The 11,960-nt window shown below is 54.9% G+C and overlaps 1 protein-coding gene across 1 annotated transcript in view; it reads right to left on the bottom strand.

Moving 5' to 3' along the window:
* Positions 1-11,960, bottom strand: part of LOC100951096 (DNA dC->dU-editing enzyme APOBEC-3G-like) — a 33,750-nt gene that overhangs the window by 1,968 nt on the left and 19,822 nt on the right. Inside the window, exon 6 of the mRNA XM_023509198.1 lies at positions 1,469-1,625. Coding sequence (XP_023364966.1) covers positions 1,469-1,625 — 157 coding nt within the window. The remainder of the gene's footprint in view (positions 1-1,468; positions 1,626-11,960) is intronic.

Genomic DNA, 11,960 nt, shown 5'->3' with positions numbered 1-11,960 from the left:
TCATGAAGTTTGTCACTAAATTTGATATTAAGTGGCTCAGCGCCTGTAGCTCAAGTGGCTAGGATGCCAACCACATACACCAGAGCTGGCAGGTTTCAATCCAAGCCAGGGCCACCAAAACAAAAATGATAGCTGCAACCAAAAAGTAGCCAGGCGTTGTGGCGGGCCCCTGTGGTCCTAGCCACTTGGGAGGTGGAGGCAAGAGAATCGTTTAAGCCGAAGAGTATGAGGTTGCTGTGAGCTGTGATGCAACAGCACTCTACCCAGGGCGACAACTTGAGACACTGTCTCACACACACAAAAAAAATGATATTAAGTAACACATTAAAAATTTCATTCTCACATGAAGATGTGATTTCTCTAATACCTGACTTTCTGGAGCACCCTCAAACATTGCACCTGAGATCAGAGCCTTAGGGGGACCCTCACCCAGGCCCTGCTGTGCAGGGAGGAGCTGCAGAGCGGGGTGGAGGGAAGAACCCCAAGGTCATTGGCCTGATGCCCATTACCTCTTTCATGGGGTAATGACCCGTTATCTCTCTATTCCTGCCTACATATCTGCAGCAATCATTCTAGAAGCTTCTACTCTGTGACTCATCCTGTGCTGGGCCCAAGAGAGATATAGAAACAAACCAAAAGGGCTCCCTGTGCACAAGTGAGAGGAACAACAGGCTCAGGCAGGACGCACCCCAGAGTCCTTGGATCATGGGGTGGTTGTCAATATTATTGCCCATAGAATTAAGGAAATTTGCCCAAACTGCAGAGTGAAGGACATTCAACAACACACTGGGAGCTAGTCATGCTAAAGACACCAGAGCGGAGAAGACAGTGGGTGGGATGTGACTTGGTCAGTCCCTGCTCTTCCCCTGAGGCTTGGCCTCCCTGGCACCCTGACAGAGCCTGTTTCTAGGCCAGACTCTCAGGATGGCCTCTCCTGCCCCCTGTTCCACCTCTGTCTCTCTTCGCCAGAAGTAGACCAGGAGCAAACACTGAGAACCTTTGCCTATGAAGTCAGGTTGGCTTGAGTCCTCAAATGGAACCTTCTATAGATGTTCCCGTGAGAGGTGCTGCTATGAGGGGTCCTGGGCAGGGTCCTGAGAAGCCATGTGAGTGTTAGGCCAATCTGACACCAACGGGCCCTGGGACAGACCCTTACCTCTGCCTTACACCCTCAGATCATAGCAGGAGGGAGTGGCTGAGCCTTAGACCTATGGATAACATTGAGTTCATGGTAGTAGGCCCTGGAACAAGTGGCTAGTTAATGATATGTGGCTTGAAGCCACCTACCATGGAGAATCACTTGAAGCCAAAGCCACCTACCTCATTTTAGGGCCGATCAGCAGAGGCTGTGGAAAGCATAGTTAACAGAAACTCTGGGGGCATCAGATGCATACCCAAGAAGCTTCTAGGAATAAATGTCCCTGGACTGGAGAGGCCCTGTCTGGATGTGGGTGGCTGGGCTGCTTGCCTTGTTTTGCAGGAAGCCCTTGTACTGGTTCTGAGGGACCCAGGAGTCACCATCCAGGAGCTCCACCTTGTGACACAGGTAGGTCTGGTGCTGCCCAAGGACTGAAGGGTCGTTTGTGAAGTTGTACATGAATGTGTCTGGATCCATCAGGTGTCTGTGGACAAGAGTGGGGAATGCTCATGGACAGAAGACTCCTCCTGGGACCACCCACATCACTCACTTTGCACCCTACATCCCTCTGCGGTTCCCCACATCCTAGGGCACCTGTTAGAAAAGCTTCCACTCACTTGCCGCAGCCTCCAACCCTCCCTCTCGGACCCCTACAGCCTCACTGCAGAGACAGCACAGCCCGGGGGGCACCCTTGGTCTTGTCAGGGTCTCACCAGGATCAGGGCAGTGAGCTGACATGTTCTGGGGAGGTCCTGCCCCTCCCCCCCCGGGCAGGGCTGTGCCTGGTCCCCTGGCCTCTCCATATGCCCTGTCCCGGCTCTGCCAGCTCAAGGTGGAGTCACTGGGGCTTCTCCTCCTGTCTGTAGGGTTGACTCAAGACACATCTGCCTCAGGGCAGGACACTCCTGAGTGAGTCCATCAGGGAAAGGAGAGGAAAAAGAAAGGCAGGAAAACTCCACTCTGAACCTTTAGCCTTCCATTGTCACACTGATGAAAAATGACAAGTGCTCTGTTGCCTAAATACCTGTTACTTCCTACAGTTTAAACCCGAAGGTCTGCAAAGCTCCTTTCCTTACTACAGTCAAGTAGAGATGACCCTTCCTTTCCTGGAGGGCCAAGGGCAATTGTGGGATGACACTTTTGCATCTGGAAGAGAACTCTTCCTAGTGCCCTTTTGCGGTCCTGCGAGCAGGCAGCACGCGGCCCCAGGTTCACCTGCATCCCACTTGGAGCAGCACAGACCCTTCCCTGTGCCTGTGTCTCATGCTTCTCTGCAGAGATCTTTGGGTGGAAGCAAAGAAACAGCGCAGCTGACCAGACAGACACTGGACTGTGTGGAAACAGGTGCTCATGGGGTTGCAGGAAGAGCCGGACAGCAAAGCTGTGCAAAGAACAAGAGGCCTGTTGCTCCAGAGACCCTGGGAGGAGAAACCAAGGACCATCCTTCCAGGCTTTAGCCCTGAGGAAAGAGCTCTCTAGAAGTTTTCTCCCTGTCCATTACTCCCTTCAAGGCAGGGGTCAGATGGCTGAACCTGATCCCAACCCTCCCTTGTCCTTGGTGGGCACCTGGATGACAGATGACAGTTCTGAGTGTCCAGCGATGTCTGTGGTCAGGCAGATTGTGGGTCCCCTGAGGGAATGGAAGCTCTGTTGTGGCCACAAGCAGGCACAGATGCCAGGTCTTGGTCACAGTGATGTGTCTCTAGCCTGTCCTTTCTTGTTTACTTCCTTGTTGCCTCTGTTTTCCCAGTGGCAGTCACCTCTTTGATCACTGAATACTCCTTTCCTCCCTACAAACCCTGCCCACTGGCACCCTCCTGCCTCTGCAGGGAGGCTGACCAGGCCAGCTGACAGCTGTCACCCAGGGCTGTCCCTTAATCACCCCAGGGTGCGGCCCTGGTTCCCTGGATACCCAGCACCTTCCCTGTGAGAGTCCGCCCTATCTATTGGACTGTGTCCTCAGCAAGAGTGTGGGAACAATCCTGAGGTAAGGGCCCCGTGCCCAGACGCGTCCCCTGCTGCACTTGCCCTTCCAGAGCCTGCTGTGGACTTGTCACCCGGCAAAGCTCCCTGAGAAGGGGGTGCGGGGCTCTGCTGTCTTCCAGCATCCTGGCAGCTGCCTAGAAATGCCACCTCACCCTCGTGCTCAGAGGTTCTGTGTTCCTCTGTGATCTTTAAAAATCGTCACTGTGCTGAACCGGCACAAAGCCGCACATCCATGTGCACTGATGAGGGGACCACAGGAAGCTGCTCCTCTAGAGGACACCCGGTCAGTCACCTGCAATGTCAGGGATTCCGTCCGACGTTCCAGTCTTCTGTTTGCCTCGCCCTGGCCTTTTAATGTTGAAGGTTTCCGTTTTCATCATCCCTGAGAATTTCCCCATGTTGTTCCTTGAACTATGGCCTTCGCTTTGAAAATGATCCCTCCTTCCCTAAGTCCTTTACTTTTTTTTTTTTTTTTTTTTTTTGAGACGGAGCCTCAAGCTATCCCCCTGGGTAGAGTGCCATGGCATCATGCTCACAGCAACCTCCAACTCCTGGGCTCAAGCGAGTCTCCTGCCTCAGCCTCCCAAGTAGCTGGGACTACAGGCGCCCACCACAACGCCCGGCCATTTTTTGGTTGCAGCCGTCATTGTTGTTTGGCGGGCCCGGGCTGGGGATTCGAACCTGCCACCTTAGGTGTATGTGGCTGGCGCCTTAGCCGCTTGAGCCACAGGCGCCGAGCCAAGTCCTTTACTTTGGATGTAGCGCCTCTGCCTTCTTTGGATTTGTATTCAGAGGTATTTGTGTCCTTTGTGGTATGTGTCACTTTTAGAGTCCTCGTGTTGGTTAATGTTCCAGGAGACCTCTTGCCTTGATCCAATCTTCTTGCCTATGTTGTATGAGTAGATGTGACAGTCTGAGGAGCACTGAGGACAGTCCCCCGACAGACTGAGTGCTCAGTAGCACCAGCCACACCCTGGCTATTGTCCCACTGGTATTGAGAGCCCAGGGGGAAGCCAGGCACATGGTTCCCAGGTCTTCACATTCACCCCTCTTGGCTTTTAAGTCAACAAACACACCTCATGCTCGCACTGTGGGCAAAGCTCTGGGCTTGAGTAGAGCCAAGAGGGGTCCAGAACCCACACAGCCCAATATGTCCCCTGCAGGAACTCAGAGCTGAGCCTCAGACTCCAGGCTCTTACATGTAGACGTGAGAAGCACATGGAGCTGGACCCTCCCTGCCCCAGTGTCTCAGTCCTACACACAGGGACAAACCCTGCCAGGAAAGGTCAGGTTACTTGTTTCCAGGTCCAAGATGAGATGAATTGGAAAGAGCTGCAGGAATCCAAAAGGAAAAGGCAGGTCTTCTGGAGAAAGCCTCATAGAGCTGGGAAGAGGTGCCTATGTAGCCAGACGTGCCCTGGGGGAACTGCCAATGGGGCAGGTGCTGCTGCAGCGGGAACCTGGCTCAGCTGGCCAGTGGGGATGATGCCCACCCAAGAGGGACGCTGTGGCCTTAGGGCCTCCCTGTGTGGATGAAGTGTCCCCAGTCCAGCCTCACTGTCTGCCTTTCCTTCCTTTTATCCCCACTACCCTGTCCCTGTTCTGCTCCTCCACCTAAATAGGGCGGCCACGGTTACAAAATGAAAATATAGGTTGGGCACTGTGGCTCACACCAAGTAATCCTGTCACTCTGGGAGGCACAGGAGTTTGAGACCAGCCAGAGTAGGAGTAAGACCCCATCTCTACTAAAAAAGAAAAACTAACCAGGTGTTGTGGCAAATGCCTGAAGTTCCAGCTCTTGGGAGGCTGAAGTAGGAGGATCACCTGAGCCTAAGAATTTGACTATGACCCACACTACTCAGGGCGACAGAATGAGATTCTGTCTCAAAAAAAAAAAAAAAAATAGAAAATACAGGCTACCAGCTATTTTTTGGTTGGTGAAGTTCCAAATGAGTTGCCATAACTAGTGTTAAAATTCCAACTTGCCTGGGCATGTGGTGTTTCCTCGTTGACAAACCCCATATGAAGCCCTGGTGTCCGACCTTCTGACATCAGTGACCACAGATCTTGCTGCTTTAGGGACTTCCAAGATGTGACCACAATACCTCCCCCCTTGCTGGAGCTCCTCCTCCAGCTCCCAGGTGACTCATGGCTCTGTCCCTCACTCTGGGCCTTCTCCAGCCCTCAGCCCTCTGCCCTAGAGGACACCATGTCCTGCTCAGGTCCTGGGTTCCTTTTGCCCTGACATCTCCCAGTCTGTCTCACAGGCCTGGTGGCCACCCTAGGACTCCTGAGCAGGAAATACTAGCTCGGCCTGACATCCTGTCCCACCCTTGTGTATCCCCTAATGGAGCTCTGCCTAGTGTAGTGGTTCTCAACCTATTGGTCGTGACCCCTTTGTAACAATGAAAATATATCCTGCCTATCAGATATTTATATGACAATTCATAACAGTAGCAAAATTACAGTTACGAAGTAGCAATGAAAATAATTTTATGGTTAGGGGTCACCACAACATGAGGAACTGTATTAAAGGATCACGGCATTAGGAAGGTTGAGAACCACTGACCTAGTGTGTCCTGGGGGAAATCCCAATGACAGCTCCGGTGCACTTAGACTCGGGGTGAACCTGGGCTCTCCACCGCCCACCTGCGTGTTCTCAGGACAAGGACACAAGACTCCACATAGCAAAATGGTGCTGGGAACCATTCCCTGCTGCTGGTATTTGGTGACGTGGGATGGGATTGGGTATGGAAAGGGCTCAGCCAGGGTGGGAGACCTGGCTAGTTGGCAGCAAATGGTAGATGTTCACTGAAAGGCACTTGGGGACAATCCCCCGTGAAGCCATCTTCACTCACTGGGGTGCAGCTTATCATCTCCAGGGAGGTGCTGGCTCCCTCCACACCTGCCCCGGGAGGTAGGAGGAGACCCAGGACTGGGGCTCCTGGCTGAAAGCCCAGGGCTGGAAACCACAGCGGGACCCCAGAGCTATCGGGTAGGCCCAGAGAGAGGGTCAGGAGGAGAGGAGGGTCACCACGGGTTTAAGGCTAAGAGGAGGGAGCCCCCAGACAGCTGGCAGAGGAGGCTCAGAAGCAGAGATGCCCTGAGGAGCCTGAGGTACCTGGGCCTTGGTGCTGGGCTGAACTGCACGTCCTGTCCGGTGACAGTTCCTGGGTCTGGTGCCTCCTGCTTCTGGGAGTGGCACAGGGTAGGATGATGTGATCCTCACTGACACCCTCTTAGTACTTGGGAACTTTATATATTGTAGGTGTCTTAGGAAGTGACCCGAAAGCTGCTGACTCAGTGGTGCTGTGCCCCACCCTTTCCCAAACTCAGGCCATGCATGCCACCCGCATCACGGTCACAGAACAAGCTTTTCTGCCTAGTCAGGCCAGCTTTGGCTTTGATTTCCCCACTCCTTAACAGTCCTACCAGGAAGCTATGGATGACATTGGGTGAAAGAAGCTCTCATCACAATTTGGTCATTTTGGGCATCAGGAGCTGGAAGGCAGGAGAACAGGGCACATGTGGGAGGACATGAGTCCACATGCTGGAGGAAGGTCCCACAGGCCCTAGTGTTCCCAGAAGTTGGGCTTCAACGCAGCTGATCCCACATCCCCCACAGTGGCCTACCCAGGCCCTGCCTGGTCCTGGCTCCCGGGGTCCTGCTGCATCCAGGGACCTACTTGGAGTCCTGCACTTGGAGGAGGGCATCTGCCCTAAGAGGAGGATTGGGACCTTCATCCACGCTCAGGGAAGGGAAGGGACACATGAGTGCTGAGCCTTCCTCTGCCTGTCGATCACAAATGAGAGCAAGGAGTATTTCTATCCCCATGACTGAGAGGACACAATAGAGGCTCAAAGAGGTACTGAGACCTGCCCAGGGCCCCAGGGAGCAGATGGATTCAGGGACACATACCCAAAAGAAGGGCCACCCCTGTGATCTTTCCTCATACTCCAGGCACTCAAAAATGGGAGGAAGTTGTCTTCTTGTCCCAAGCCAGCCCCTGAGTCCTAGCTACAGGCTCGTCCCATCATTCCTTGGGTCTTCTTGCTAGGCCCAGCACACTTTCTGCTGGAGGGGCTGGTAGCGTGGACCCCATGGGACAGCCCCATGTTCCTGACAGCCCTGTCCTGGCCAGCTGTCTCATGCAGGGGGAGACCATATCATGGGGACACTCCCATGCTGGATGCCACACTGAGCAAGGGGCTCTTTACCACTAAAGTCTGCCAGTCACTGTCTTCAGGAAGAAACTTCACCAGTGTCTCCTACATTTACTGGTGGCCACCACTCCTCATAGACAGTTGGGAGTGTGCTCCACCCCTCTGCTGTGAGGGCACCTCCTGTCTCTCCACTCCCAGACCTTGATCCCCTCTGCACAAGAGGACATGCTCTGGATGGTGTCAGCCCCATTTGTGTCTCAGGTGGCAATCCTATGGACTCATCCTGGCATGTGTCAGGGCGTGTGTCTGACCAGAACCCACATCCCTGCACACCTGCTGCAAGGTACAGCCATCAGAGCTCCCTGCCCATGTCTCCAACAGGCCTGAAGGGGTGTCACACCACCCCAGGCAGTTCTACCCCAGCCCCTAGTTACTAAGGCTAGAAAGTGTTTCTGAATCCATGAGGGCAGGAGCGGGTCATAGACAGCCTGAGCTGCCAGTTCAGGGTGCATGAGGTGTGGGGGCTCTGGCTACATAGGCCCTTGCCCAGGGGGAAATCCCCTACCCTTCTTAGTTGGCTCCTGCTGCCCAGAGGGACAGCCTCTGCCCAACCAGCTTTGTTTGCCCCCAGCAAACGTGTCCTAGAGCCTCTGCCACCACAACCCTCCCTGAGCTGTCTGGGGGGAGACCCAGGAAGGCTCCCCCCAGGGGACAGCTATTTGCTTGCCCTCCCTGGGGACTCCCTCCTGCCAGCCTGGCTCCTCAGCCCAAGCTCTGGGGTGTCTCCCACCCACCAGTCCTCCGCATGTCCTCCTTCCTCGCTGCCCCTGCCCCTAGCCTAGCCAAGCCCCCTTGGAACCATGACCCCAACCTTGCCTCCCCCTCTCTATCCAGACAGCCCCTGCTGTGCAGAGTGTCCCTGCCACTGACAAGGACACTTCCCGCTGACTTTCCAATAGACATGGGGCTCAGGGAGCCTTCTCCCCTGAAGAGCACTGGGGGTGTTGGCGTGACAGCATATCTGCCCTTCTCCCACAGGGAGACAGCCTCAGGATGCAGAGACGCCAGCTCAGGGAGGGTAGAGGGGGCCACATGGACCCAAGAGCTCAGAAAGACAGGCTGGCCCAGGGACCTGGAGGTTGGGTGGGGCAGGGGCAGCTGGGAGCTTCACCTCAGGGTGCCCTTCCACTTCTACTGTCCTCCCCTACCCTGCCAGGACCCCATGAGCTGTGGATGGCTTGACCTCAGGTCCACCTCTGAAAAAGACCTGACCCTGGACCTGGGACCAGCAGCAGCCAGGGCCCAGGAATGCTGGGCTATCCACTCACGTCCCTGCCCCCAGCCACCTCCTATCTGTACTCCTCTTCGCACACATAGAACCTGCTTCCCAGGGGGGTCTTTCCAGAAACCTGTTCTTGGGTTACACTTTTATCCCAAGACAACCTGCTTGGCCCTGGTTGATATCCTGGGACAAGCCTGAAAGGAGAGAGAAGACTCCCAGTGAGTCTGCAGGGGGCTCTGCCCTCAGACCCCTCAGGGGCCAGGCTGGTCTCTGCAGTGAGCTCCCTCCCCAGCCAGGGCTCTGCCTGGACCCTGAGGTGTGCTGGGGGCGGAGGACTTGGCTGGGCCTGGGGAGAGGGGGGGAGGATCAGTGTGAGTGACCAGCTGCCCTCACTGACACCTGCTCTTCACTCTCCACAGCAGCACAGTGCTCACCTGTAGCTCAGGTGCCCTGTGAGTGAGTCACTGACAGGTATGTCCCTGTTTCTCTCTACCCCCACACACCAAAAGGTCAGATTCTTCTACCGTCACTCCTCTACTCCACAATGTCACATCTGTAACTCTTCTTATTTGATGAGAGATGACCTTGCAGTAAAATGTTTACTCCCAAGCCAAGAGAGGGGCCAGGACCTCACCCTTACCTGGGGGTGGCAGGTCACCTGAGCTTCTGGCTCCCACGTGCCAGCACAGGGTGACCCATACAGGAGTGGGTGGCGATTTCACTCCAGGCCCTGGATACAGCAGCTTTCAGAAGCACCACAGGGAAGTGCAGGGAAAGGACTGCTGTGCCCCCTTTTCCATATGTGCCCCCCATCAGCACAGATGTCCCCTGTCCATTAGAACCTGATTCTCCTGGTGGCCAAAGGCCCAGACACACCTGGCCTCTCCTGGAGAACATGCTGCCGGAGGAGAGTGGGATTCTGTGGGGGCATCAATAGAGCCTCATGGTGAACTCTGGACCCCACATCAATGCTGGACTCCCCAGAGTGACTGTGACTCCTGAGGTGACAGCATGCCCCTTCCTTGTGTCCACTGCTAGGAAGATGGAAGAAAATCCTGCCCTTTGCTGGGAATAACAGCCTCCCCCTGCACCCCACCACTGCCTCTGGAATGTTGGATGAAAATGCAGATAGTCCTACATCCTGCTGGAGTTTCCACTAGAGTGGAGGATGGGTCTGAGAGTAAGGAAGGCACGGGGTTCTCGTGCTGAGGTCAGGGTATGTTCTGGGAGATTCCCTTCTCAGCAGATGCGACTGGGCCTGGAACCCAGTGAGTCACTGGTGCTGTTTCCCTCCCCTTTCTAAACACTGGACTTGGCATGGCACCCACATTGGTGTCACAGAATAGGGAAGTTCTCTGCCACGACACACCCTTTAGGTTCTCCACACAGCTTCAGTTTTGTTTTCTCGGCTGTGACATCAGCCCCACGTGGATGTTTGTGGACTCACGAAGGTCAGACTGAGTTTTACAGAGCAGAGAGCTGAGCCCACCACCATTCTGCAGACCTGTGTGACGACAGCCAGGGCCTTGGATTAACACGCCTAAAGCACATTGGACAACAAGCCACCCAGAGCTCAATGCTCTGCGACACATTGTCAAAGCGGCATATGGACCAGGGCTCAGAGAAGAGAGGCAAGAGGGCTGGTGGGTCTCGTCTCCAGCCAAGAGGGAGGCCAGGACCCTGCCCTGCCTGAGGGTGGACAGGGGCAGCCATCGTCTGGGCTTCTGGTTCCCACATACCAGCACAGGGTAACCCAGACATGAATAACAGTTTCACCAGCCTGGATACAGCAGCTTTTAGATGTGCCTCTGCCTAGAAGTTTCGAGAGAGCCCCCCAGGAACTGCTATGGCTCCCTGTAGATGCCCCTGCCACATGTCCTTCTGTCCACTGGAGAATTAATCTCTTGGAGCAGCAAAGCCCTAGCCATCACGGGCCCCTTCCTGGTCCACTGGCAGCCTGATAGAGAAGGCAGGATACTGTAAAGGCATCACTAGAGCCTAATAGAGAACTCTTCATCAGGACATCAGGACATGGGGCAGCACTGGGCCCTTACCCAGGGGTCATGGCTGAGACCCAGGGAGGGGCCAAAAGGTGGGGAAGGAGCCCAACTATAAGCCAGGTCCAGGGCTGGCCCAGCACAGGGGGAGGGGGAGAGGAGCAGCCCCGGAAGCCCAGCTAAGGCCCAGCAGGGAGGGGAGCTCAGCACATAGGAAGAGGTCAGGGGCAGAGACTGACAGCAGGGGCAGGGCAGCAGGGGTGAGGGCTGAGGCTCACCTGTGTCTGTCCTGCCTCCTGCACTGGTTTCTGGCTCTAGGATATGTGGCTTTTTTTGCTTGATGACAGTAGGAAGCTCCCATCACAGTATATTCTGTAGGACCCCAGGGGCTACACATGTGACAAAGAATGGGCTTCACAGGCAGCTGTTCAGGGCAGAAAATGTGCAGTGCTGTCCTGGCCAGACAGAACCACAGACACACACAGTGACATGAGATTAGAGGACCTTCCACAAGATGCCCCATACTTCCCAGACACCCACTCCAACATGTCACACAGAAGGATACATGAGTGGAGAACTTGGATCAACCCTGATCCTTTGATCTGAATTTCTGGGCTCTGACAACAGCCCCACCTGCATCCTAGAAGCAAGTGACCAAAAAGCTACAAAGTGTAGTCATTCTGGGCAAAGGAGCTGAGCTGGAAGAGGACCTGGGACCCTGCTCTGGAGAAAGATGCCATCTGTGCTATCCTGGGGCAGGTAGCAGGACCCTTCTCCTCCTCCATATTCCACCTCCCAAGTCCTCACCTGGGCAGGGTGCTGGTTCCCTCTGGGGCTAGAGTGGACATTCTGCTTTGGTCTGGGTCTATGCTGCTTTACACGAGGTCCCAGCTCTACCAGTTCTATGGACTTTGCCCAGCCTAGAGCAGGGAGGAAGAACAGGTTGCCAGTGCCCCACTCAGGGTCTCAGCAGTGTCCCAGGAGCTGTGTGCTATCCCCTCACAGCACCTGTGAAGCTCCCAGGTCATGGCGATACTCTGAAGTGAGGCCCTAGGGAGCTGAGGGGGTCCGGGGAGGAGCTCGGGAAACAGGGCTCTGTGAAGACGGGGACGGGGCCCTTGGAACCTGACCCAGGGCAGCACAGAGTGGTCTCTTTCACCAGAGTGAAGTGCTCTGTCCTCTCCCAGGTTGGCCTATTGCCCAGAGTGAGAATATCTGTGGCTATTTGGTCCATTGAGTCTGGGATGGAGGCTCGACTGTTGTCAGAGCCTGAAATCACAATCAAATGGGAACACTTAATGATGATGTTTTCTCTGCTTTCCCTTGTGTCAAACAATGAAATCTTCTTTTTTTTTTTTTTTTTTTTGAGACAGAGTCTCACTATGTTGCCCTT

This window comes from Otolemur garnettii, unplaced genomic scaffold (assembly GCF_000181295.1).
Source record: "Otolemur garnettii isolate 467f Iridium unplaced genomic scaffold, OtoGar3 scaffold00007, whole genome shotgun sequence".
Classification (NCBI taxonomy): Eukaryota; Metazoa; Chordata; class Mammalia; order Primates; family Galagidae; genus Otolemur; species Otolemur garnettii.
This window is presented reverse-complemented; position numbering and strand designations above follow the sequence as displayed.